We start from the raw sequence: 26999 nt of genomic DNA, 5'->3' as shown, positions 1-26999 counted from the left end.
TTACATCATGCTTTTTTTAATACAAACTTAAAAAAATCTGCGACAATAGAAACTGTACAACTTGAATCAATCTTTAAACTTAACCAAAACACTCCCATTCCCCCATCAAAATATTGCACAATGTTTCAAATAAAAATAAAAATAAAACCTAAACTAGCTTTGTTTTCATTTCCTTTTCATCTCTGGTAAAGAAACTAATTTCCTTTCCCAACATAGCCCGCCCTTCGCAAAAAAGATAGAAAAAAACCTAGGATACAGTCTTTAGAAAAACATTCATAATTCCAATGTTTTAACTATCAAATTTCCTTAGCTGTACAAGATTACACATTGTGTTGATTGAACTGAGAGACCAGAAGGAAGGAGGGGTGGGCACAGGGGAAACAGGGAATTTTCTTACTTAGCTTAAACTAAATTTTTTCAAGTTTATTTTATTGAAAAAATATTTTTTTTTAGCTTTTCACTTTTTCTTATGAAAAATCTGGAAAGAAATTACAATGTACGTTAGAAATATATATACATAATATATACCTCTTACATTTTTACCAATGTATCAAATAATTCATACAAACTGAAAGGAAGAAAGGAACAAGGAAAGGGCAGGGCAGGCTGAGGAAACAGGTTGGACTTGGAGGGCGAAGGGGAAGTAAAATAAAAACTTAAGAACAAGGCAGTAGTTAGTGCCGATTTTTTGTTTAAAAAAAAAAAGTAAAAATCAAGCAGGTGTCGTTATAGCTACTTGAAGAATCTCACTTCAATATATATATTACTTTTAACACCCTTGTGAAGTGCATTCTTGTAGTTTCGTATAAAAAGGACTTTTTTTTATATTTTTGGTGGCTATGTTTTTCTTCTTCTTTCCAACTTGCTGATCACCTAATGTGCTAGTTCAATTCAATACTTCTTCAATCCCCCCACTCTTTGTGGCGGGTCGTCACAATGCTGAATATTAACCAGAAAGAAAACCTTTACACTTCCTGGAGAACTGAAAAGTTGGAATGATGGGAGGAGTCTTGCGTTCCATCTCAGCGAACATTTAAATAACTGAATTCATTTCTCTAAATACTTTGACAGAATTTGCTTGCTTGGGGTATTCGAAAGTAACCGTACAAGTTGACCAGAAAGAACGTTTGGTTGCAGGGCTTTAGCACAGAACATATATAATTTAACCTTTTCCATGCGTCTGACCGACGGTGGGTGTGTGCGCCGGACGACGGGGGCCGTCCGATCTGTGCACCATCAAATTCCACCGCATCACGACAGAATGTGCACCACAGATATCGATAATTGTCAGATACTGAAGCACTGGTTACTCAAGGATAAGGCCAACTGCCACATATTTATGCGTGGTTAGACTTTTCTTATGTGCCACAAATCAAAAGTTGCAGAATTGGTTGGGGAGGCAGTAAACACAATCATATACAAATAGCTTCTTCACAGCAGTCTGCATCTCCTCCCCTCCATAAGAATCAGGAAAACCTCAAGAGCATTTTCAATCAGGATACCCTGGTCCTCAACCACAGGGCTCCCAGTTAAAGAATAAATGTCAGGGAGTGCCTTGCAGCAGTCAACATTTGGGGCTACATAAATATTTTAGATTGCTTTTGGTTTTACCTCAGCCGAGCACCCCAGATGTACAATTATTACAAAATAGTTAAAAAAACGAGTTTTCAAGAAGGCTGAAGGATTGGACACATGCACACAGGGCAAGCCTCCTTGGACACACATCGGTTGAGCGTGAACATGCAGGTTGCATAACTTTATGGACGCACACCAAAAGGGTGTATACTCTTTTTGTACGTTTATTACCAATTAGTTAAAATAATTTCTGTTTGCTCTGCAATAGTGACAACCTATTAACAGGTAGTTGCATGAAAGAACGTCAGCACAAAGCTTTAACCAAACTACGTAACTGATCCAAAAAAAATTCTTGTGACACCACAAGCTGCGCTAAGCTTGCCTTTCAAAAGCTTTGAGACTAGAGCCTAGCTAACTCCAAGGTGGGTGTTTCTACGTTAGGCTTGGATGAGTTAAATACAGGAATTGTATTGATAAATTTCCAAACTTGTGGAATTCTGTGGACCCAACCCCCATGCCCACTTCGAGGAAAGCTCAAACCTATAGCCAGCTACAAATTCTGGCCCAGACAATAGGAGTGCGCAGCAGTAGCATTTTAGTGGAATACGTATTTTGAACCTGTACAGGGCTTTACGGCCGGCAGAGTGGTTTCAAGGAGCAATCCGGGTATCCGAGTACATTCTTCCCATTCTGCTGTTACGTTAGCACCAATTAAGCTAGTTCATAGCTGGCTGAGTGTGTGGATGAAATAGCTATAGTCTGAGTCAGCAGAGCAGTGGCTCATGGTATGCAAGTCTTCCAGGCTCTCAATGAAACAAAATTTCAGAGTTAAAGAGATTTCAAAAGCTCTGCTACGTAACAGAGCTACTATCATGTAGTTTTCCGCTTCACACAACAGCAATCATGAGGTTAGAGATTTTCAAGCCTCAAACAGTACAACTATCCCAGTCTAGACAGCAGTTATCTGTCAAAAGTATCATTAAGCAACATTTTGCCAGGAACTGGTATTCAGATGAGACTGCAGAGCCATCAAATGTGACATAAGCGAACACCCTTAGAGGTAACCATCATTTGTTTGTATATCATTTATATCCTTCTAAAGGCCTACAAATCTCTGCCCACCTTTCATCAGTGTGCAGTGTAATGCGACATTTCGCCTCACAGAAATACAAGTCAAAACCAGGCGTTTCAAAATGCACAGGCCACTGCAGCCAAAAGAGGGTGCCAAATACAAAACACGCACTATGGCTGAAACATTGTTATGCTGTGACCTTCCATTACCTTTTGTGCACAGTTTAAACATTGATCTCCCTCACCTCTGCACCCCTTCAGGGAGAGCTTAAGGCATCACTCAAGGCAGCCCAAGTAAGCAAGTCCAACAAGTGGAGATCCCGGGCAAGGGCAACTCTGCCAACAATGGCAGCCAGGCTTCAAACCTTAAAACGTTTGTGTACCTATCTCACTGAAAGCCAGTGCGGAGGAAGAAGATAGATACTTAGGGGTGGGAGGGTGGCGAGGAAGGCTCGAGGTAAGAATGGGTCCATGGCTCGTTTAGGGCCTTCATTAGAACCAAGTAAACAAAAAGTGCTTTTGTGGCAGGAATGAACATTGGCTGGCATTAGAGATGGCATATGTGGCACAGGTGTTTTAGGAAGGGGTGGGTGGGCACAATACTGTCATTTGGAAGGCGCCATATTCCATTCACTTCTTAGCCCTGCCAACATGCCACCCACCCTCTTCTTAATGGGAGAGCCCCACAGGAAACAGTACCATGGACCCTAGCCCGAGGCACGTAATGAGATTCAAAGTGCTGCATCCCCACCCCAAACAGTGAGACAGATGAGACAACACACACTGAGTACCTGGGGAGGAAGGAGAAGGACAGTTAACAATACTGGGAGACAGAATAAAAACACCTAACCCTGCATTCATTTGCACGCAATTCCACCAAGCTCTCTTAAATGTTACCATTTTAGACCATACCAAACCCTCGCAGCCCCTTTCAACAAAAATGTAGGGCATTTACCGGGCCTGAAACGTGTTTTGATAGATAAGAGTAGAATGGAGAAGAGAGACCAAATAAGGCACCTGTGCAGTCTCAGTGTACCCAAGGAACCCAACTCTGCAGGGTCAATTTGCTTGCCAGAACTCGGTTCAGTAATGTGCTCAACGATTAACTTATTATTTTGCCATAAATATCATTTTGGCTTTCATCGCCCTCATTAAGCAGCTTGGCTCATCTTTACCAATACCTACACAAATCAGCTCAAAGCACACTAGCAAACAGCTTCGGAAAGGGGACAAAACACATAACCAGTCAGAGACTACATTGGCAATGCAGTCTCAAATTTCACCCCACACCCATTATTCAAGCTTATACACTGAACCATGGAAAATAGGTTGAACATGAATTTCCTTATTTTGGAAACCGCATGGCCAAAGTATTCTGCACTACAACCAAAAAATACGGGATTATACCAAGCTGTTTATAACAGAAAAATACTGGTGGTTATGTGCCAATAACAATTTCACTACCCCAGACGGCAGGAGGACTGAGGTGGGGATGGACTGTATAAAGGAGAACTGCTCCTAGACATCAATAAATGCCTCCAAGAAAATAAATTGGTGTGGCAAACGACATCCAAGACCACTTCAAGGAACCTTTGGTGGCAAAATTATTTTAGAAAGTCAATGAGAGAGGTAATCAGAAAATAATTTTGGTATATCCCCAATAAAATAAATGGATAATTTTGTGAGCATGGTGGAGGTGAACTCTGGATATTCAAATAGAATAAAATATCAAAGAAATTTGCATTTCGTTGTGCGCTTTAGGGTGCAATTGTCAGAAGTAATCCACCTGTGCAAAGACACATGAAAATAGAAACCAAAACCTTTCCAAGCAGCTGGAATGGCGACAATGACTTGTACTCTTTCCCCAAACTGATTCCAAGAGGTAAAAAGTTGGGGTGGTGGTGGGTCAGGGGCACAAGAGGCAGCTCAGATAGGGAAATAGCGATATCTGTTCCAGGCCTTTCCCAGGTACACCAGTACACGCACGTTGTCCCAAACGCTTACATTTTTCTACACCCAATTTTCATTGTGGCCAACTATGGAAAACCTTTCCACATGCCTGCTGGGTCCAGTGGGGTGGGGGCAGATGGAACAAGGCAGTCACATAGTCCAGACGGGCACACTGGGCTTTCAGATTCCAGAAGCAGTTTAATTCTGGCTCACCGCCATGACAGACGGCCACCCAAGTCATAACAATGGGCTATGCCCCAGAGGTACAAAAAAAATATATATTTGTGTGTATAAAGGCAACACTAGTTTCAGTCTTCCCGTTCGGATCGCCGGGGAAGTAGCAGAAAAAAAAAAATACACAAACACTTGCCACCTGTTTTTTTTCTTCTTTGCTCTGTTTAAATATTCTACTTAAAGATTCGCTTCACAGGTGATCTACAGCAAAGTAGAGTAAAAAAAATAATCTGGTTTGTAATAATTTTATCTTCCAGTAGCTATATTTATAGATTTGTTTTTTCTCTTCTTTTAATGTATCTTCACAAAAAAGTTATAAAAAGGATTTGTTTCTTAGTTAGCCAAAACAACAGGCTGGAAGGGCTGGCCAGGATACTGCATGGAGTTTAGGTTGAAATTAAGCCCTTCGACAAACTGGGACTTTTCCATGAATAGGGCGCCGCCAGTACCGGCAGCATTTCCTCCTGCCAGGACCTGTGCCATGTCGAAAGTGCTGCCAAAGGCGCCCTGCCCCGCCTCACCATCGTAGAATAGGCCACCTGCCCCATTGTAGACAAACTCCTTGGCGTTGGGTGACAGTTGGGACTGTGGTGGCGGGTTGGTGTTGCTGACGAAGTTCAGAGAGTGCATGGACAGAGAAAGGCCCTTGTGCTTGGGCAGGCTGCCAGTGGGGGAGCGGGCCACCCGCTGCCCACCTTTCTTCATCTTGGTGGAGCCAAACTTGGTGGCGGCAAAAGTGGCAGTGGTAAAAGTGATTGGTTGGGCTGAGCGAGGGATGAAAGTGGGGCTAGGTGACTGGCCAAAGGAGGGAGATGGTGAGTTGGACAAGGAGTTGTCCTGGCTGGTAATGGGGATGAAGGCCTGTGCCTCTGGGTTGAAGCTGCTTTTGATCTCCTTGTCCAACTCCAGGCTGTTATCAAGCTCATCCAGGTACAGTACCTTCACGGCCCCCTTCTCACCAATCTGGTAGGACACTTCGAAGGGGTCGATCCACACGCTGAGCTCCTCTGGCACGTTAGCTCGCACGTCGTCAATGTCCAATCCGCTTCGGCGTGCTGCCTGCTCCACTACCGGGTCGACAGTCTCCCCAATATGCACACAGCGGTAGCCAGAGCCTTTCAGGGGCTTCTCAGGGTACCAATGCCCGTCGTACTTTGTCTTCAGCAACCTTTCCAACTCCTCACCAAACAGGTCAGCGCGCCGGCGCGGCAGCTTATTGTACAGGTACGAAATGATGAAGTTTAGAGCAACTTTTATCTCCAGATGCATACTCTCCTTCACAGCAACGAATCAGGGCAGTGTATAAAATATTTGGTTCCAAATAATCCTGTAATGAGAAAAGAAAAAAAGAAAAACAAAAAGACATGTTAATGCATCAAACTTTCAATCCCAAGTCCCCCCCCCCTTCCAACCGCAAGGATAACCAGACACATTATTCATCTACAAGTACCCAAAACCATTCACAGTCTTGCTCTGTAAAACCTAAAGGTAGCTAAACACGTTGGGGAACTTCACTGTTTACCCTTAAGTCCTCGCAAAGCAACCATTGCAATTTACAAAGCATCAGATAAAGTAGATTAGGTTCCTCCTGGAACATTATGGTCCAACATAACCAGGAGACAGCAACCTCTGTAATACAGATGCCATAACAAATTAAGATATCATAAAGTACAGCAGGTGCTTTCCTCCTAAAACATTAGCTCCGCTAAGCCAGCTTGTATTGCTCTAATGGTCTACCTAGTGTCTCAGTAGACAGGGCAGAGTATGCCTGGGTCCGGGTCCGTGTGCCCCACCCGTTGCAATCTCAAAACCAGCAGCCTCTGACTATAAAGGCTAGGTATCCATGGGACCTACATTTAGCACCCTGCTTTAGTACAGTTATCTGTATTATTGTTTTCATATAACAGGTCTATGGCGGGAGCAATTGGCCTCTTTGAACACCAGGGCCCCGAGACCAGCCAAAAGACTGATCACAGCCTACGCATTACCTCTGGCTTCGCTATTTATAAATGCCTTGTTCATCCATCTAAATATAACACTCCCTGCGCCCTCGCCATCTCGGGTTATGTTACAGTTCATGTCATTTATTCATCAGTTTTTATGTCCTTGTTGCTTCGAGCCAACTCCCCTTGCACCAGTCTAGAGCACCTAATGGGGGCCAGCTTCAGCAGCCTATACCCCTCCTGCATCGAGCAATCAGATTAAAACGCGAGAGATTAACAATTTGTCTCAGAGGCGCTCACTAGTGCAGCTTGGTATCAATGTAACACGGCTGGTACAGGTGGCCAGATACTCAAGACAACCGCCATGATTTAATACTGCTGCACAGCTTGTAAAAGTGCCTCCTGTGCTGCTCAAGTTCACCATGACTGTGCTGAACGTGGGGTGCGCACTTTACACCCTTGGCCAGCCAAAATGAATCTCAAAATAATCAAGCCAAGTAGCCCACAAGGTCATTGGCAAGCCCAATAGGTCTGGCTAGGGAAGTCGGTGTGATGGTTATTTTTTTTGCAAGCATGTGCCAACAGATTAAGAGATAAAACATGCCACAATCTAAAATGTATGGCTTGCAAAGGTAGCAATTATTTTCCATTTAAATTATTGGCTTTTTCTGTTTAATGCCAGTGCTTTCCAGCAGACAGATGAACATGCAACAAGGGTATAACGCCCTTTTTAGTTTCAATGCACATCACATAAAAATGTGCTTATTAGCAAAACGAAAGGGTTCCATTTGATTTAAATTACTGCAAGCTAAAGATAGTTCAAACACATAGGACTATTAAAAAAAACAAAAACAAAGGATAGAAAGAGAAAAAGCATTTTTCAACTAAAGGGTTATCCCAACAGCACCGAGTGTTTATTGTAATGTGGATGTGTGTGTCTGACCACCAGAAGCAAAAAGTGCATGAAAGCCAAACAGATGAATAAGGCTGAACCCAAAGTCCCCAAGTAAGTACATATGCATTATTTATTTCATAGGGAAAGTAGCTAAATGTGTCCCTAGGTTAGACCGAATGACTATGCTTTGTAATGACCGAAGTGGGCTTTGGGGGAACAGGCCACAGACCGAATGACGATGCTTTGAAACGACCGAGGTGGGCTTTGGGTACAGAGCACAGTTTGGGCCTTCAGGAGCCAAAGGTAACAATGATAGGTTCCTCCCAGAGCATGGACATTTAAAAATGGCCGCTCATCTACGCTTGACTGAGGCCTGCAGTTTGGCCCTACAGTCGAAATGGCTCTTACATGCGTAGGCAGTTTAACCTCCTGCCAAAGTCCTCCATGGTCTTCCTTCAGAACATGTACCCTTCACCTGCTTTTTCTTAAACCTGTGCAATTTTGCGTCCTTTGAACTTTGTGGTGACTGTAGCGTACATTTAACAGGCCTGTGGAAGACTTTACCTTGAGCTGTTGACATTTCAGACAAATGTGCGAAAGGGATCTGGTGAACTCCTGTTTACACACGGACTTCTGGACGAAATCCTACCACCTGTCAAGTCTTTCCAGAATTGACAATGTACACCAGGTAGGTACGGCGTGCAACCAAAGATTATCAAGTCTTCCAAACAGGATGGCAGTGGAGGTAGACAATGGCCTGCCAAGCCACCATATGTCATCCGTTTTTGCAGATTGCAACAGAAGTGACAGCGCGATATCTGGTAACCAGCAATTTGGTCACTCCTGGTCTGCACGTGTCACCGAATCGGAGGACTGTTCTCACGTCAAGAACATTAGGCTGCGCAGGACTAAGGTGGCAACACACTTAAGAAGATTCAATGCACAGGGGATCGTTTACCCAAAAGCCATCTGGTCACATTTTTGAACAACGGTTTCTCAATAGAAATTCAGCACGACTTTGGGGAGACAAACATGTAGCCAGTCAGCTCTTCCAGTGGAGTACCTTAAGAGGTCACAATGGAAGAGTTCCAAAATCGGGCCTGAATGGTCCACTTGGATATAAAAAAAAACAATTAAAAATATTTAAAAAACTCCCTGAAATGTTTGTTGAGCACTGGCGTTAAAGGAACTGCTACTTGCATTCTGTATTGTAGCTTTGCACTAAAAAATTATTATCCAAGCAGTGGACTCAAAAATTCTACCTGAAATGCAGCTCGCATTTGAAAATTACCCAAAAGCTACATTGTTTATTTAAATTTCTCCCTGAAATGACACTTTGTGGCATAATCGCTGTCATTTCACTAATTCCGTTATGTGAAATTGCCAAAATTATGTAATTACACTAGGATAATTAAAGTTTCGCCCAGACCGGTCAGTGTGAGAGTCATTTCAAATTGCCCTGCAGGTCTGGGCTCGAGCTCCATTAAGCATGCTGTTAAATGTCAAAACCAGAAACCATGGTGATGGGCTCCCAGATCAGATCCGCCAGGACATTGGATGTCTTGAATCTAGCAATAGGAATAAGACTTGACTGCAAAGGTACTCATGCCACAGGCCACACCTAATTATCAAAGCAGTTTTAATGGCAGAGCGCAAACCTCTCTTGAATGGCTTCTGTACCGAAATATCACACTGCAATAAAGTAGATGTGTGAGAAATGGACTATCAACGCAGACTGAAGAGATGAGAACTTCACACACCGAGCAGGTGTCTGGTGAAAGGCCTCATCATCAGGTTCAAGTCTACACGCGAACGGCATCCTTTCAGTCCATGGTTACTAGAAACTAATCAAGACTAAATGTAAATGGCAAGACATGAATGTATATTCAGGCTTCAGCCAACAGATTAGCTCCTTCTGTTTTAGGAGGAGACTCGCACACAAACATAGGTAAACTCGAGTCACTTGGAGTAAAATCGAACGTGTGTGGCCAGAGCCAGTCCTGGTAAAGCATAGGATGCAGGCAGTAATTGCTGAGTGGGTCTGGCCCCAACTTGCACATGCATTGCCATCCTCTGGCAAACTAAAAAGGTGAATTGGAGCCTTCGGGTACGGGGAGGGAGGGGGGGGGGGGGCAAGTAATAGGACCTCGGTGGATTTTTTTTGCAGTCATTCGTGGAGTAAACTGGCATGACCCCGTTTCCGGATATCTTAAATACCGTGGAAATTGTAGGGTGGAACTCCCCCCAAATACGAAGGAACGGTGGTCCACGTAGACAGGGTGGGAAACGAGGAAAATCACAGCAAAATGTAGATGAAGGCGTGTACTTCAAGTGCTTCTCTGGAAGTAAGGACAACAAGCTCTCTCTCGCCCCTGCAGACCAAGGCGAAGACCAGACCCCTTCACCTTAGCAACTGAGCAGCATACACTTGAACTTGTTCATGGGGAGGAGCATAGACACCCCGACGGGGACGTGGGTAAAACGATGGGTAGTTGTGCTGTCTGGGCCTGTGTCCAATCGCTACATGTGAAGAGCACAACCGCTCTTGGTTTAGGGGGTTACCGTGGAACCAGCTGGCTCAAATGCAATCCCGAGGTGCCTACCTTGGGCACAAGGCTGTTCGAATCACTAGGCCCATGTGCCACTATTCCTCAGGCAGACATTTGCAATGCTTTGAAACTGGCAACGCGAGTCACTACAAACATCAGCTTTCAACAGCAGTATTCTCAGGATTGGTGCTAGATCGGGCACATTCTGCTGGGCTTCCACTCAGCCGAAGAGAGATCACGCTGACGCTTGCAGGGTCGTAGAATCGGCATATTCACGAGAAGACTGTTCAAAACACTTCCATCAAATTCGAGTTTATCATATTCAAAAATAGTGGTGAGGGGCGGGGTGAACGACACTAGTCACACTACCATACATTTGATGAGGTACTTATGCAGCTGTTTTTTAGGCCCTCCTTCCCAATACATTATAGAAGTAATGAACTGCAATGTTGTAACCCACGCCCCCCCATCCACCCCAAGAGTCCGTATGGCACGTTGGTGTGTGCATATACCGATAATAAAGGCAAAGACACGAGGGAATATTTGGGAGTCCGGTACACAAGCAGATCGGGTTAAACGGACATAAACTTCCATTGTATAGCATATGTTACAGCGTGCTCGGGCAGGTTGTACCTCGCTTCACAGTGCTTTCCTAAATAAACGGCTTACACATTTAGTTGGACAGGCACTTATTTCAATATATGGGGTATTTAAAAAATGGTTTCTACGGGGAAGCCACGTGGGCAAATAACCTAATGTTAATGGGTTGTGCACCCGCTAATCTAACTTTTGAAACAGGACGGATAAAGGAGCTGCATCAGATCTCCCGAGCGGCAGGATCCCCTCTGTACCCGGGATGGTTAGCGCTTCCCAGGCAGACAATGTTTTAAGAAGCCCTGGAGGAGCCTCGAAGAGGAGGGGGGGCAGACCTCGAGGCTCATATCCCTCTAAGGAGAGAGGGTCAGTGAAGTGCAAAGGTTCCTCATGAATACTTGCCGTGCATAAAAATAGACAAATCCATCTGCTAGAGGGTGGAGACCGCATCAGCCAATAAGCATAGGGGGAGGTTGCCAGGTGACCGACAAATTTTTTTTATCTCGGCGATTCAAGGCGATTTTACCAAGGATCCCAATCCCGTGGGCACAGAAGGGGGTGGTGGAACACTAGGGACGGGTATATTAATCCGAAACTCATTAAGGGGGCAGCGTCGAGAAGCGAAAGGTATCACTGGAGATTGTGAAACATCGCCACCCATCATATTACGAAGGCCAATTCACACTCCCTGCCAAAAATATTGACAAGTAAATATGCAGAGTTCTAATACAAAAATTACACCAGTTTCTCAACACTTGCAATACGGGACCGAGGGTGCAATGCGCACATGTACAAAACGTCGAGAAGCCGAGATTAGAACCAAGAGCAGACACTCACCGGCGGTCCGAGCCCCACACAGACTAATTTAGTGAATAGGTGGTACAAGGCTTAACTGGCAGCACCCATGCGGCGACGGGCCTTTGAAGTCCAACCCGGATACAAGCGGACATTGCAAACTTGACCGAACTGGCAAGATCTGTGTATGGCCTGACAACAGAATGTCGTGCCCACCGTCGTTAGCATGTTCACCCTCTGTCCAGGACATAACGTAGCATTCCACCTCTGTAAAGAACTATGGATAACGCCAATCTTACACCCCAACCCCACTCCCATCGACAGCACTTACTACTAGCCAGAGGAAAGACAACGCAAAAAGTAACCTGGATTGTCGGATGTGAAATCAAAAAAAGCATTCAGGCACTTCGATTAATGAACCCAAGTCTCCAAGCACTCAAATATGACACCTTGGCTGCCGCATCCCTACCCACCAACTGTGCGAAACCTTCCTTTGCACGTCACGGTGTGTTTACCATATTGTCACCAGGGTCCCCATGGAAAATAAATAGCGATCTACTTTGAGACACGTCCTTTCTGTTGCGATGAGTGTACACGCGTACTTTGAGGATTTCATCGAATACTACATTCAACCCCAAATGAATGCGGGTTTAGGCAAGCCGCTCCGAAGTAATGGCAACCAATCTGTAGGCTGGCGTACCTACGAGACGCCAGCCTATTAATAATCAGGGGCCTGGTTTTAAACGGACTGGCGTGTAACAAAACATTTTCCGTGTTTTGGTGCGCACATAACATGCCACACAGCCATCTTCTGAAAATACAAAACACGTAGCACATTTTTGGAGCAGAGAGTTTACCACATTATGCCAGCCAGGGGGCACTTCGGAAGATCAGAACAGACCTCTAGCCCGCACAAGACGCCCCCGCCCACCTTTGCGAAGGCCAGGTTTATGCAATCCGTTGCAGAGTATTCCAATAAAATGTTGGTTTCTGCGAGGCACCCTTCTTTCCGTCAGGGAATGTCCATCCCTTACCTACTTTTGACGGCGAGCGATGGATCGCACTTATTACCTTTACAATCTTCATTTTAAAACGAGTAGAAAGACACCGTGCATTACCGAGGGTGGAGTTCACGAAGCCGCTCCGGCTGTACACATAATGGCTCCTCGGCAAACTCGGCTCAAGGATTATCGCCCGCCCCTCCTAAAGCCGCTTTCTGCGCGTCGAGAGCATGCAGGGAAATGTAGTCCTGGCAGCCCACCCTACCCGCCCGCCTGCTGACCCACTTTCCCCTGGACTTCTTCCACCGGCATGCTTAGGGAGAAGAGGTGGTAAATTCCCAGTGAACGCTGCACACGTCACACACCCACGCTCCTCCTCCAGGGCTATTGCTCAACCTGAAAGGGGGAGTCAGAATTAGGCCTTCCCGTCCCTTGCTCGCACAACCCTGTAGCGGATTTTATCCCGTCTGGACCTGGAGTCGATCCAAAGAACCTTTTTTTTTCTTCAAATACTTGAGGGGAGGGGGGCAGTCGTTTAAAAGCTTTGTATTGCAATCTTTCACGTCTCTACCCCACGATAAGAAAAGGCACAGCACGCCACTCCCGGTTCCGGGCGGATCCCTTAAACTGATGAAGAGGGGGAGCAAATCTCTCTCCCGACACCCTCTCCGGGGCGCGTTCTGGATTATGGGCCGTGCACAGCCTGGCGACAGCTGGCTCCACAATAAGGACTTATCCGACTCTTGTAGAGGCCCTCCACCCTGTAGCGTGAACCCTGGGCGTCGCCCGCACCCCCTCCAGGGCAGATACTACTCATCCGGCCAGACAGCACAGACTACCGACCCCTGTAGCTCAGGCGCGCTCATTTACACCTCAGAAAAACACGGCTAAAAAGAGACCCGCACCCCCGGAGCTCTGGCACAGCCGCGTCGCACACACAGCCCTACGACCTAGTACACCCCTTCGCGACCTTCACGGTCCGTGGCCTGGTGCTTCGCCAAACCCAAAGGGGGAACAAGCCACTTATGCAAGCTCTGAACACAGCCAAGCGCAGCGTCAGCCGAAGATAAGGCGGTCCAGTGGCGGCCATCTGACCCTAACAAAACCACCCCATATTACCCATAACCAACCAAGCCTATCCTTTCAACGAACCAACGTAAGCCATTCCCCAACTATACTCTGCCAACTCTCCATATTCTACAAAACCAACCTCGCATCAGCCTCTAAAATAAAAAAAAATGACTGACGACCCCTTCCAGCCTCATCCACACCCCCTCTCGACAGACCCAAACCAGCCTAACCACCACCCCCCTCCATCAAAACCAACCTCAACCTATTCCATTTCTCCATGCTCCGACCATAGTAAAGTCTCATCCGCTCCAATATAACACCCCCTCCCTAACTCCAACACAGGCTAATCTCGGCCAAAACACTCCCTTAACACAGCCAACTCACCTCTCACTAAACATAACTTTGCCCCCCCCCCCCGCCTAAATTCAAACCTCGCTTCAAAACAGGAGTATAAGAAAATCAACTCAGGTCAACGTCCCCTTGTCCAATCACACAAAAAATTAACTGCGAACCGCCCACCCCTTTCTCCGCTCATAACGAACCACAGTCAACACCTTCTAAACTCCACATACTTAACTCGAAAGGCTTTCTCCCCAATCGAGCAAAATGCAAACAACGTTTAAATATCAACTCTAAAACGACTAAAAAGCCTGCCGGAATCAACCCCCCACTCCAAAACACTAAATTGAGCAAAGCGAAGATAACCCCCACCACCCTCAGTAGTTGACTAGAGGTAATGATCCGCCCCAAGAGCCGGTGCATTACACCATTTTTCCTTGCGAGTGGAGGGACGCCAAGTCCACTGCTCAAGGACAACGCCGGGTCCAAAGGCTTGGAGGCGTTTGCTTGGCAGTACCTTTAACAAGGGCCTCACAAACACTTACACCAGAAGAGTACACTTGGGTCACGAGAGAGGGAGGGTCAGGGGTTTATTGCCCACAAGGGAGAGGAGAAGGAATGGGGATACGCCTACCTTACACAGAGCGATGGGGTCGCGAACAAAAACATTAATACATTTAAACCAGTGACCAAAAAAGTCACCCGAACCGCAACACTAAAAACCGTACTGGCATCAAGTTTTTTTTGTATTTATTTTTTAGAAAACTGAGAAGTTACATACATTTTAGCTACATGGGGTACGAAGAAGCACACCCTGAAAAACTACAAAATAAACTGGCGCGTAGTTTAGTACAGGCAGGCGCAAACAGCACCTGGGAGCCAGTGAAAAGATGTAATCAATGAACCGTACGGGAATCACCAAAAAGACAAAATGCGTCAGAGTCGGTTGCTGCCGAAATCACAGTAAAACACGCTGCACACAGTAAATGACCAGAAAGCAAAACTGCCCAATGACCCCGGGATATGGAACATGCCTGAGCAGGTAACCATATTGCATTAAGAAACACCAGCATATGGTACAGAACCGTGCCAGCTCACAATAGGCAAAACGAACCGTGGCATATGGTGCAGTCTGCTATCCAAAATAATGAAGTCCACCTTCGAGACATAACCACAAGCTTACATAAGCGACCACTACAACAACCAAAACTAGATTACGAATCACACCATGGTAAAGGACTAGGCCTGCATACACGACGACTCAATTCAGTAAAACGCTCTAAAAAAATAAAATAAACAGGTGGCGACTAAAACTCCCACGCAGTAAAGGGGTCAACAAGCTAAATGACATAACCGCCCCAGATAGTACTGAACTGGACCAGCTATCAACCAAAGCGGTTTAACAAACCGCTCCATATGGTACCAGATTAGGCCGACATACATAGTAACTTATCAATATGAAGAATTTCTTAACTAAAAGGAGACAACCATGAGACGTTGACACCTAAAATACCAAAACAAGAATGACAATGTAATAAAGCAAAGGTCTGCATACCAAAATTACAAAAACAATAGGGGTCCATGCTAATAGACAACCCAAAACGCAAACTGCAAAACAATAAAGGATGGTTTTCCTCACACAATTAACTTACAAAACTCAATCCTACACTAAGATAAAGGGCAGTTGCACGTGCCACCCAAAACCCATAAAACATATCTATAGGTAGAACAGTCGACTGCTTCCCACCAGACCTACGATACTACGCAACTGTACCCAGAGAACACGCCAACTTATAAACGGATAAAAGCACCATAACACTAAAGAAAAACCCATAAAGGATGGAGCAGGCACATCAAATTACACACACTATCATATAAATGCAACATTGTACAGGATCAGCAGAAGAATACTACAAATCAGCCCATCACGTATAGGAAACGCAAATACCCTGAAATACACACTCCTACCCTGCGTATATTGTACCACAACCAGCTATACAACTGACCCCAGTATATGGGGAGGGGTTGGCAACTACAGGACCAACCCTGGCATATGGTATTAAGAGGCTAGGGTTAGCACCTCCATGTGACATCTGGTACATGTTAGGGCTGACACAGAAAGATATGTGAAAACAAAACATACCACACAACCGAGAGCACCTCATAACATATCCATACTGGTTTGGCAGGGGCAAACTTGTATAAAAACAAAATCTATCATACGTAGAGCAGTCCAGTCCTTAAGAATACAAACAAGCAAAATGAACGCTACACCTCGATATGGTACAGAACCACAGTGACACAAACACGCAGAAGTCACGGGACGGATGGAAACATAACAAAATACACAAAGAACAGAGAAAAAAAGTTATACAAACCAACTCATGGTTGGAGAGAACGGTGGGTACAAGAGGAGTTATGTATGTGGTACAGCAAGATGAAGGGACATCTTGATCAACTGAGGCGTCCCATCTGCACCGTAATACTGAAACCGTGTATACACACACATTACCCTGAAATTATATATGTCAAAGATAAATGAAGCACACAGGAGCCATTTACAGAGACTGGAGACCAACCAACTAACCTTTTTAATATATATATTTTTTTTTTACACAAACTAAAACATTTGTTTCCGCCCAAGTTAAATGTCGCTCGCTTATCTTAAAAAATAAAGATTATATGTTGGAGCGTATTTAGGCAAACAATGTCCCAACTATCACAGTGCTGTTCGAAGGTCATCCGCAATTGATAACTACACCTGGAAAGTTACCACATATCTGCCTCAATGCCGTCTACAAAGCCCTATGGCAAGCTGCGTCCAGATACTCGAGGGGAGTAGCAGACCAAGCAACATTCCTTGTGTATTTTTTAACGACACTCCAATTAGAAGACGAGCCGTCTTAAAACAGAGTCACAAGTTGACAACTTTAATTTAGGTATCTGGACCCAAGGCGGATAGCTTAACGCCAATACACTTCCTAGCACTGTTAATGTGCCCTAAAACCCATCTGCAAAGAACATGTAGGTATTTGTGTAAACCTGAGGACGAGGAAGAAAAATTGAGGCCTGCATAGGCACGGAACAAAATGGGAGCCAGAGTAAAGTGAGAAACCTGAACACAGGAGAGCTGTAGTGGAGCCGGGGTTATTTACACAGGAACAAAAAAAAAAGCCACAGATGGACGACGACTCTTACTAACTTTTTTTTTCCTCCAAAACTGGGCAAAGGACTATTAAGGCCTAGGCTACAGGTGAGCAATATTACAGAGCGTGGATTCAGCAAGGGGCGAAAGAAATACAACGGAGTCCATACCTGAGGGAAATACAAGGGAGACAGACGTACATAGTAAGAACAGCTGCTTACTACGTAGCGAAGAGAGAATAGTGCTAAGCTGTGGGACTCGAGAAAGCAGCTAGTCAAAAGTAAAAGGTGCTGCTAGGAACAGTGTGCAATAAAAGAAAAGGTGTAACAAGAGCAGTATAGGAGAAGGCACAAATTATATAGAGCAGATGTAAAGCTGGGGCCCAGAAAGTAGACTTGTCTGTGGGTGTGACTGCCAACTTGCCACCATGACAGACACGTTCGGCCAATAAACCCGGTTTTATTTCTTCAAACCAACTGCGCTTTGAACGCGGCTAAAACTGACAAGATTTATCTTCTTTGTTACCAGTGAAGCCAAATTTACGTAAGCTTCAATACTGGAAAGGAGAGACCCGTTTCTTTTAAGGAGGGATTAGAGAGGTATATAACCCAAAAGGCCCAACACTGGTTGCAATGAAGAAATATCGGCTCGGATTCTCGCCACTAGTGACCTATTTCCTAAAGCTGGCTGTTGAAAAGGAATGATTATATTAAAGTTAAAACATGAACAGGGAGCAATAGCTGAAACACAGGGGAACATATCTGCTCCAATGCTGGTGGTAAGGGATATTTGTCAAATACGGACTCCAGTACTTACCTTACAATGAAGGAGGAATATCGGCTATAACACCAGCTGGAACGGTAAACATATCAAATACTAAAAGGTGTCGTGCTGCAGTACCAGAAACAGGGGTCTGCCCTAACACTGTCAGAGACGAGGGTATATCAGCTCCAATACTAAGTGGATGGGAAAGTCACCCCCCCCCCCTAAAAAAACGAGGGTAGGAGAGAGACAGGACCAGGGAATCACAAACAACAAAAAAAGTAAGGCTGGACATAGCTTTTGAAAATTGCTTGGCTCCTGTCTGGGTCGAAGACTCAATGGGACACCAGGACCCCCATCACATGGGTCGTTTCCAATGCTAGGACACTGATACAATTCTCAGGTGTGTCACGCCTCACATTTACTCTTTTCATGATAAATATTGGCTCAGACAGCCTTATGTGGGGGGCACACTGAGTCTTTAAAGGGAAGCAGCAGAGTATGCTTCTAGCAGCCATGGTTGGGGACTCTATCCACTTTGGCAACCATGAGGAGAAGCTGTATCCGAACAGTTTATGAACTGCAACAGACATGCGAGGGGGTCTCAGCAGGTTGGTAGAGTTGGTCTATGGGCTGAAGACAACCAAGCCTGGGGGTGTCCTACTGAGGCACTGGGTCAAGACTGATTTGCATATGGCTGGGTCCAAACTGGGGTGGCGTAGTGGGCAAAAAAACAACGGATTTAACCAAGGCCTCTTGAATGGGGGAAAATGTTTGAATCATTCTGCATTCTGTCTATCATTTGTTGCAGTTACTCTACTGACCACCGCAGCACGTGGTGGTGGTGGTGGTGGGTAGGGATGTTCTAACAATCCTTTTGGCTATGCAGTCGGAAAGCAGATCTGTCAGCTACCACAAACAATAAAAGGGTTCCATCAGCTCAGACAGCCATTTAAGAGGTATGGGGGTAAAGGAGTGATCTAACCGTTCCATCAGCCCGAGGTAGACTATAGGCTCCAACAACAGTAACTGCAAAAATCTGCCTTTATAGCGTCAGCCAGTACAAGTCTATCGGCTTATACACCAGCAGCAAGGGGTGGGTGAATAACGGCTCCAGCAGCTGGGACGGGGGTTTAAATCTTATGAAGGAGCATAGTCGGTCTACTGCAGGGGTCTTCAAACTGGGGGGGCCTCAAGTGATGGAGGTGCCAGGCTCTGGCCAAAAGAAGCATTATGCTGATAACAGTCCTTTGTTTTAAGCGGAAAAAAACCAATGAGCAGCAGTAAGCCTTTCTATAATATGGCCATCGGTAATACCTTTTGTAATTTATATCCTAGCTGGGGAAGAGTCAAAAGGGAAGGGACTCCAAATATTCTTAAAAAAAAAAAAACACCCCCATTTCGAATAGTCAAGATGCGGATACATTTACACGTTAGTTAGGCCTGCCCGACCAAAATAGTATGTTTGCCAATCACGTATTTGGTAGCATTTTTAAAAAGGAACAGAATTTAACTGCAGTGTTCAAATAGGTTTTGGGGGTTAAATAAGTTGAGAAATATCAAACAATTGCCAATTTAATAAAATTAGGAACAATTCTGAAGAGGGCCCGTTTAATTTTATTTTTTCAAAAGGGGGGCGTGGCATAAAAAAGTTTGTAGACCACTGGTCTGCCACAGGGAGAGTCTACCGAGTATGGTCCATCATGTCCAGCACCACAGGGATGGTCCGTCGCTCTGGCAGCCATGGGTTCTATCAGCTCCAAGAGCCAGCAGTGCCATAGTGTTTCAAGTATTATGCTTTGGAGCATATATGGATTGGGATAAGGCTGAAGGATGTAGTCTCCAAAAAAACAACAAAAAAAACTATCAGGCATTCTTTAAAGTGCAATGGTCCAAACTGTTGGGATGGAAGCACACTTAAAATCATGGAATTGCGAAACAAGCCTAAGTATGTTTTACTGGCATAAACTTATCCTTTGATTTTAAATGTTTTAAATTACTGTGCAAGTTAAATTAAGGGGACGTTAAGGGCTCATCCACGCCCAATCAAGTTATCTTAAACTGGAGAACTATATTTATCATTACAATCCAGGAAGGAACTAAAAGCCAGAGGCTGTGCACAAGCAAAGGTAAAATATGTTGCTTATTTGTCCCTTTAAAATATCTACAGTTCATCATGGGAAAATTATAACCTCTTTCCTGTATTTTATATTACCAAATCCGGAATGCTTTACTGAAAGAGCAATTGGGGCTAAACCCATTGTATTTTTTTGACTGCAAGTGAATCAGTTTCCGATCAAGGATGGACAGTGCAACCGTAGCCTTAGGGTGCGTTGTTTGTCGGTTCATATGTTTGGACTTGTCCCACGGCCAAAGTTCCAATAGCAGCAGCCAAGGGAAAGTCTATCACCTTATATACCAATAGCGGACAGTGTTGTGGGGAGAGTATATCGGTCTATATACTGAATGGGGAGGGGGGGGGGGTCTATTGGCTGGTACTGCCAGCTGGTTGGAGGCATTATGGTTTGGAAGTTGTGGAAGAGGCCGTCTATTGGATTCAGGAGCCAGTAGTTTGTTGTAGTCCAGTAGACAGTAGAGCCTATCAGATGCGGCAGAACTAGGGTATGAGACGTAGCCCAATGAGTGGGCGGGGTCCATTAACAAAAGTGGTGTGGCACGGTGTGGCACAAAGACAAATTAGCTTTGACACTGCCAGCTGTGAGAGTGGATGCGGTCTATAAGCTACAGCAGCACAGGGGCTGCCTCTTGGCCCAGGCAGTCAATCTGGTGGGGGTATCCTCTCTGCTTCAGCAGCCATGGAGGTGTGGATACTCATAGCTCAAGCAGTGTAGATTGGGTTGATTCCTGAAGCCATTGGGGGGAGGGGGTGCTATCTGCTCCAACACCTGCAGATTGGAGGCGCGCGGGGGGGGGGGGGTGTCTAAGAACTCCAATACCAGCAGCTAGAAGAAAGCTGCACCAAACGGCCCAAACACCAGTGGCACCTGTCAACACAGACATTGGCAGACCCCATCAACACAAGCTACACAGCAGCCGTGGGGACACCCATTAGCTAAGACACTGGTGGCAACTATCTACTCAAGGCGTGGGGGGAGTCCATTGGCTCAAGGTGCAGGGGCGTCCTTCGCCTTAGGGCACTGGGGGGCACCCACCCATCTGCTCAAGGTGCCGGTGGGGGAACCCACCCATCGTCTCAAGGTTCTGGAGAGAGGGGACAACCGCTAATCGTCTCAATGTTCTGGGGTGGCACCCACCCATCGACTCCAGGAGGGGGCGGCACCCACCCATCGGCTCCAGGAGGTGGGGCAGCTCCCACCCAACAGCTCCAGGGGGGGGGGACTGGCACCCACCCATCAGCTCCAGGCCTGGGGGGGGGGCGGGCACCCACCCGCCAGCTCCAGGCCGGGGGGGACCGGCACCAACCCATCAGCTCCAGGCCAGGGGGGGGGGGGACCGGCACCCACCCACCCATCAGCGCCAGGCAGGAGGGGGGGGACCGGCACCCACCCATCAGCTCCAGGCAGGAGGGGGGGCACCCGCTAATTGTCTCAATGTTCTGGGGTGGCACCCACCCATCGGCTCTAGGCGGCACCCAACCATAGGCTCCAGGAGGTGGGGCAGCTCCCACCCAACAGCTCCAGGCGTGAGGGGGGAGGCACCCACCCATCAGCTCCAGGCAGGGGGGGGGGAGGGGGACCGGCACCCACCCATCCATCCGCTCCAGGTGGGAGACCGGCACCCACCCATCCATCAGCTCCAGGCGGGAGGGGGGGACCGGCGCCCACCCATCAACTCCGGGGGGGACCGGCACCCACCCATCCATCAGCTCCAGGTGGGAGACCGGCACCCACCCATCCATCAGCTCCAGACGGGGCGGGGGGACCGGCACCCACCCATCAGCTCCAGGCAGGGGAAGGGGACCGGCACCCACCCATCAGCTCCAGGCAGGGGAAGGGGACCGGCACCCACCCATCAGCTCCTGGCAGGGGGGGGGGCCGGCACCCACCCATCAGCTCCAGGCAGGGGGGGGGGCCGGCACCCACCCATCAGCTCCAGGCAGGGGGGGGGGGGGCCGGCACCCACCCATCAGCTCCAGGCAGGGGGGGGGGGGCCGGCACCCACCCATCAGCTCCAGGCAGGGGGGGGGGGGGGGCGGCACCCACCCATCAGTTTCAGGCAGGGGGGGGGCCGGCACCCACCCATCAGCTCCAGGCGGGGGGGGGGGGGGGGGGGACCGGCACCCACCCATCAGCTCCAGGCAGGGGGGGGGGGGACCGGCACCCACCCATCAGCTCCAGGCAGGGGGGGGACTGGCACCCACCCATCAGCTCCAGGCAGGGGGGGACCGGCACCCACCCATCAGCTCCAGGCAAGGGGGGGACCGGCACCCACCCATCAGCTCCAGGCAGGGGAGGGGACCGGCACCCACCCATCAGCTCCAGGCAGGGGAGGGGACCGGCACCCACCCATCAGCTCCAGGCAGGGGAGGGGACCGGCACCCACCCATCAGCTCGAGGGGGAGGACCGGCACCCACCCATCGGCTCCAGGCAGGGGGACCGGCACCCACCCATCGGCTGCAGGCAGGGGAGGGGACCGGCACCCACCCATCAGCTCAAGGCGGAGGGGGAGGACCGGCACCCACCCATCGGCTCCAGGCAGGGGGACCGGCACCCACCCATCGGCTCCAGGCAGGGGGACCGGCACCCACCCATCAGCTCCAGGCAGGAGGACCGGCACCCACCCATCAGCTCCAGGCAGGAGGACCGGCACCCACACATCAGCTCCAGGCAGGAGAGGGGAGGGGGGGGAGAACCGGCACCCACCCATCAGCCCCAGGCGGGAGGGGGGGGAACCGGCACCCACCCATCAGCTCCAGGCGGGAGGGGGGGGGGACCGGCACCCACCCATCAGCTCCAGGCGGGAGGGGGGGGGGACCGGCACCCACCCATCAGCTCCAGGCGGGAGGGGGGGGAACCGGCACCCACCCATCAGCTCCAGATGGGAGGGGGGGGGGACCGGCACCCACCCATCAGCTACAGGCGGGAGGGGGGAACCGGCACCCACCCATCAGCTCCAGGCGGGAGAGGGGTGGGACCGGCACCCACCCATCAGCTCCAGGCGGGAGAGGGGTGGGACCGGCACCCACCCATCAGCTCCAGACGGGAGAGGGGTGGGACCGGCACCCACCCATCAGCTCCAGGCGGGAGAGGGGTGGGACCGGCACCCACCCATCAGCTCCAGGCGGGAGAGGGGTGGGACCGGCACCCACCCATCGGCTACAGGCAAGGAGGAACTGGCACCCACCCATCGGCTACAGGCGAGGGGGAACCGGCACCCACCCATCGGCTACAGGCGAGGGGGAGCCGGCACCCACCCATCGGCTACAGGCACGGGGACTAGTACCCACCCATCAGCTCAAGGCGGAGGAGTGCATCCATCAGCTGACACACAGACGGCCGGATGGAGCCATCGGCTCTGGCATCAACAGCTGGGTCATCCCTCAGATTGCATACCTGTGGCTAAGCAATGGCAGGATATCTGCTCAATCAGGGTTCCTAGAAAGCACAACTACTCACCAGTTGGGGTCTCAAGGCACTAAGTGGGAGGAACGTGCAGTTCAGTTAAAGAGCGAAGTCTTGGGTCCTTCCTGTAATGAGGCAGTGATTGCCAGAGATGTAGAGACAGGGAGTTCCAGGTCTTCGCAATGAGTTAGGAGAAGGATCTTCCTCCAGCCGTGGTCTTGCAGATTTGTGGGATGGTGGCCAGGGACAGTTGGTCTGAGCAGAGATGTCTGGTGGGAATGTAGGAGGAGAGGCAGTGGTTGAGATCAGCAGGTTTGGCGTTGTAGGCGTGTACGAGGATCTTAAAAGGTAATTATTTTTTTTTAATCAGGAGCCAGTGGCAGTCTCTCGGGTGACCGATGATGTGGCTGTGGATGTTCAGGATGAGTCTGTTGGAGGGATTCTGGATGTTCTGCGGTCTCTGTTTTTGGGTGCTGCCAGCGTAGAGTGCGTTGCCATAGTAGTGTGCTGCTGGCGAGCAAATGGGTGACCGTTTTCCTGGACTTGGCGGGAATCCACTTGAAGATCTTACGAATCAGACAAGAGGATGTGCGAGCAGGACAACAAGACTGCATTGATTTGGCGGCCCATAGAGAGCGAGGAATCCAGGATGATGGCGAGGTTACGTGCGTGGGATGTACGTAGGTGGTGTTGAGTTGTTCCAAGGGCTGCGGGCCACCAGTTGTTCCATACGGAGGGGTGAAGCCCAAGACGAGGACTTCGGTCTTGTTTGGAGTTGAGTTTGAGGCAGCTGTCCTTCATCCTATTGTGGAAGTTGCTCTTGGCGGCTGTGGGCTTATCTGTTAGTGAGATAATCAGCTGGCAACAATGTAGTGGCAGCTGCTTTGATAACACCGGAGGGGAGGGGGTGAATTCAAGCTCCAAAACTATCGGATATGGGAGGGTATCCGCTTATGCTTATATAAACTACAAAGAAAGTAGGATGTCTGCTCCATAACAGAAATTAAGTGAAAATATCAGTTCTAACGTCAATCTACTTTTGATTCTGGTTTATCTGCTATGATAGATGCCACTCAGCAAGGGGAATGTAAGATACTGGCCTACTTACTGGACAGGTGTATAATCTCTTCCAATACTAGTAATATGTCTGAGATTTGTAAAGGCCAAAATGCACAGTACTGGCATTAGTTTTGAAGGAGTGATTTAATCGGCCTGTCAGATATGTTTTTGGGGCCATGCGAGACAGATGAGAGTTGATGCCTGGTGGAAAGGTACATCGTAGGTGGACTATTTGGACATTGTTCTTGTCAATAGTGAGCTTGATCACAACTCAGTTTTTTTTGGGTGGGGCAAGTTATCCAGGAGAAAAAGAAGAAAAAGGCACACTATCTTTATGATCGATTGGAGGGGGGGGGCTGTCATTAAATGCACCTGTTTTCAAGAGAGCCATGAAGTAAACCTACAGTCAAGATCGCACGCACAAATCCAACATAAATTATTGAAAGATGAAAACATAAAACGGCCTTGTTTATGCGAGGAGCAAAAAATGAATATTTAAAACTCCGTTCTTAGGCCAGGCAACACTGTCCCATGACAAAAAGACTGTCAACTCGGAGACGGGCCCACTGGTACGGCCCGTCCCTTTAACAGCCAAACTCGCCTATCAATTTTTTGGGCTGTGGGGGGGGGGGCACCTAATTGCGTCAGGGTCATTGCAAGCCCCCCTCCTACATTTCGGAAGGAGGAGACTACATTTAAACCCCCCCCCCCCCTTATTGGTTTTCCGGTTACTAAACGTAAAAACAATCACGGTATCCCACAGAGGTAAATAACGCACGCAACAACGTATGATCGCCTCCACACGAACAGGACGGCGTAGTGTATACGTCACGATGCCCTCTAGCACCGACGACATGTTCGATCCGACCGACTGACCGCCGGCAACCCCACCCCCCTCCGTCCCTCAGCGACGTACTTAAAAGAAATAAAGAGCAGACGACGTCCCCCCATATATAAAAAAACATCCACATCCCCGAGAGAATACTTACTCGGTGGGCTCCGGGAGAAGATCTTGTTGCAGAGTCTTGTTGTTTTTTTTTTTGCTGCGGCTGGCGGGGGAGTTTCCTTTTTCTGTTGCTTTATTTTTGTAGTCTGGTTTGGGGGGGATTATAATGTTTCGGCCCCTTGCCGCCTCGAAACCTCCGCTGGGGAGCTGGAGCCTGCCTCTCCCTGGCCCAAAGTGAGCAAAGTCAATGAAAAAGTTTCACCCCGTAGCAACCTTCCCCTCCCCCGGCGGAAGGACACGGCGCTCCACCCTCCACCGTCAGCAACCAGGGGCGGCCGCTATCTTTGACGCCATCACAAGGACAGCGACTGGGCGGGGCTACGGCCGGCACTACTTTCTTCCCCAGGCCGCTACGATTCAGTGGGTTGATAGAAACCGTGTAAAATGACGAAAACGGTGGCCCTGATGGATTGGGTAGACTCCTCCTTCGCCTTGGGTGTTACTTCTGGAAGGACATAAACGTAGTGGCCATTTTACTTTTTTTTCATACAAGTTTGTGGGAATTAAAGTTAAAGGCTTTCCCCGATTGTTGCCGTAACAGAACTGCTTCTCCATTCACTTGAAATCGTCACGAGCTGAGACGAGAACTCTACAAATTGTCCGAATCGCCTTTTTATTATTTACGCGATGATTATTTTAGACCTACCTTATTCATAGCTGCCAAGGTTTCAGGTTTAAGAGTGACATTTGCATAATTTTAGTGTAATTGTGAGTGACATTCAACAACTACGAGTGACACCTTCTCACGAGTAAAATCAAGCAATGAAGACGAGGGAAACATATACACATTAGAAATTACACCCATTTTAGCAACGACAAACTCTAAAAAGATTTTAAAACTGCTGCAAAGTACCAGAAATGGAAGGGTACTCATAGCTGCCAAGTTTTAAGATTGCTTCTGTGTGAAATTTCCATGATTTAGGGCACATATGAGTGGCATTAAGTGACCAAATGTGTGACACTTGAGAGTGACATTTTCTCGCAAGTAAAAAGCACACACCTCTTACAAACATTAAAGGTTAACTCTAAGGTACAAGTTGGATGTTAATTCAAGGGGGATAGAAGTGGCCCTTTAATCATCTTTCTCTTTTGGTAATACAGTTCTAAAATTATTTTTTTTACATATAAGACAAGCATTGGCATAGCCAATAGGACGCGCTTTTAGGACCTTATAAGTATTTAGTTATGCAGCACAATATCCTGAGTGCAACAACATCAACTGTTGCATGGCTAAACACTTATAAGGTCCCAAAGGCAAGACCTATTGGCTATGCCAAAGCTTGTTCTACCTGGAGTAAGGCGACCTCATCCAAGCAAAGTAGTAGGTTTAAGGTGATTTATTTCTTAAAAGTAAATCAGTTGCATGTTCAAAATAAAGATACAGCATCCCACCAAGAGCTGTGCAGTTCTTCAGTCTGTCTACTATTCACTGATGCTCTCAGTGTACTGGTATTCTGACTGAATCA

General features: G+C 47.8%; 1 protein-coding gene across 1 annotated transcript; it reads right to left on the bottom strand.

Annotated features, from left to right (window-relative positions):
• TOB2 (transducer of ERBB2, 2) lies at window positions 1-25722 on the bottom strand. The gene is made up of 2 exons (XM_078683113.1): window positions 25517-25722; window positions 1-6157 (listed from the first exon to the last, which is right to left on the bottom strand). Exon 2 carries the CDS (start codon window positions 6097-6099, stop codon window positions 5164-5166), a length of 936 nt encoding a protein of 311 aa, XP_078539239.1. The 5' UTR covers window positions 6100-6157; window positions 25517-25722; the 3' UTR covers window positions 1-5163.
• Between the last annotated feature and the right edge of the window lie 1277 nt (window positions 25723-26999).

This window comes from Lissotriton helveticus, chromosome 1_1, assembly GCF_964261635.1.
Source record: "Lissotriton helveticus chromosome 1_1, aLisHel1.1, whole genome shotgun sequence".
NCBI classification, from domain to species: domain Eukaryota; kingdom Metazoa; phylum Chordata; class Amphibia; order Caudata; family Salamandridae; genus Lissotriton; species Lissotriton helveticus.
This window is presented reverse-complemented; position numbering and strand designations above follow the sequence as displayed.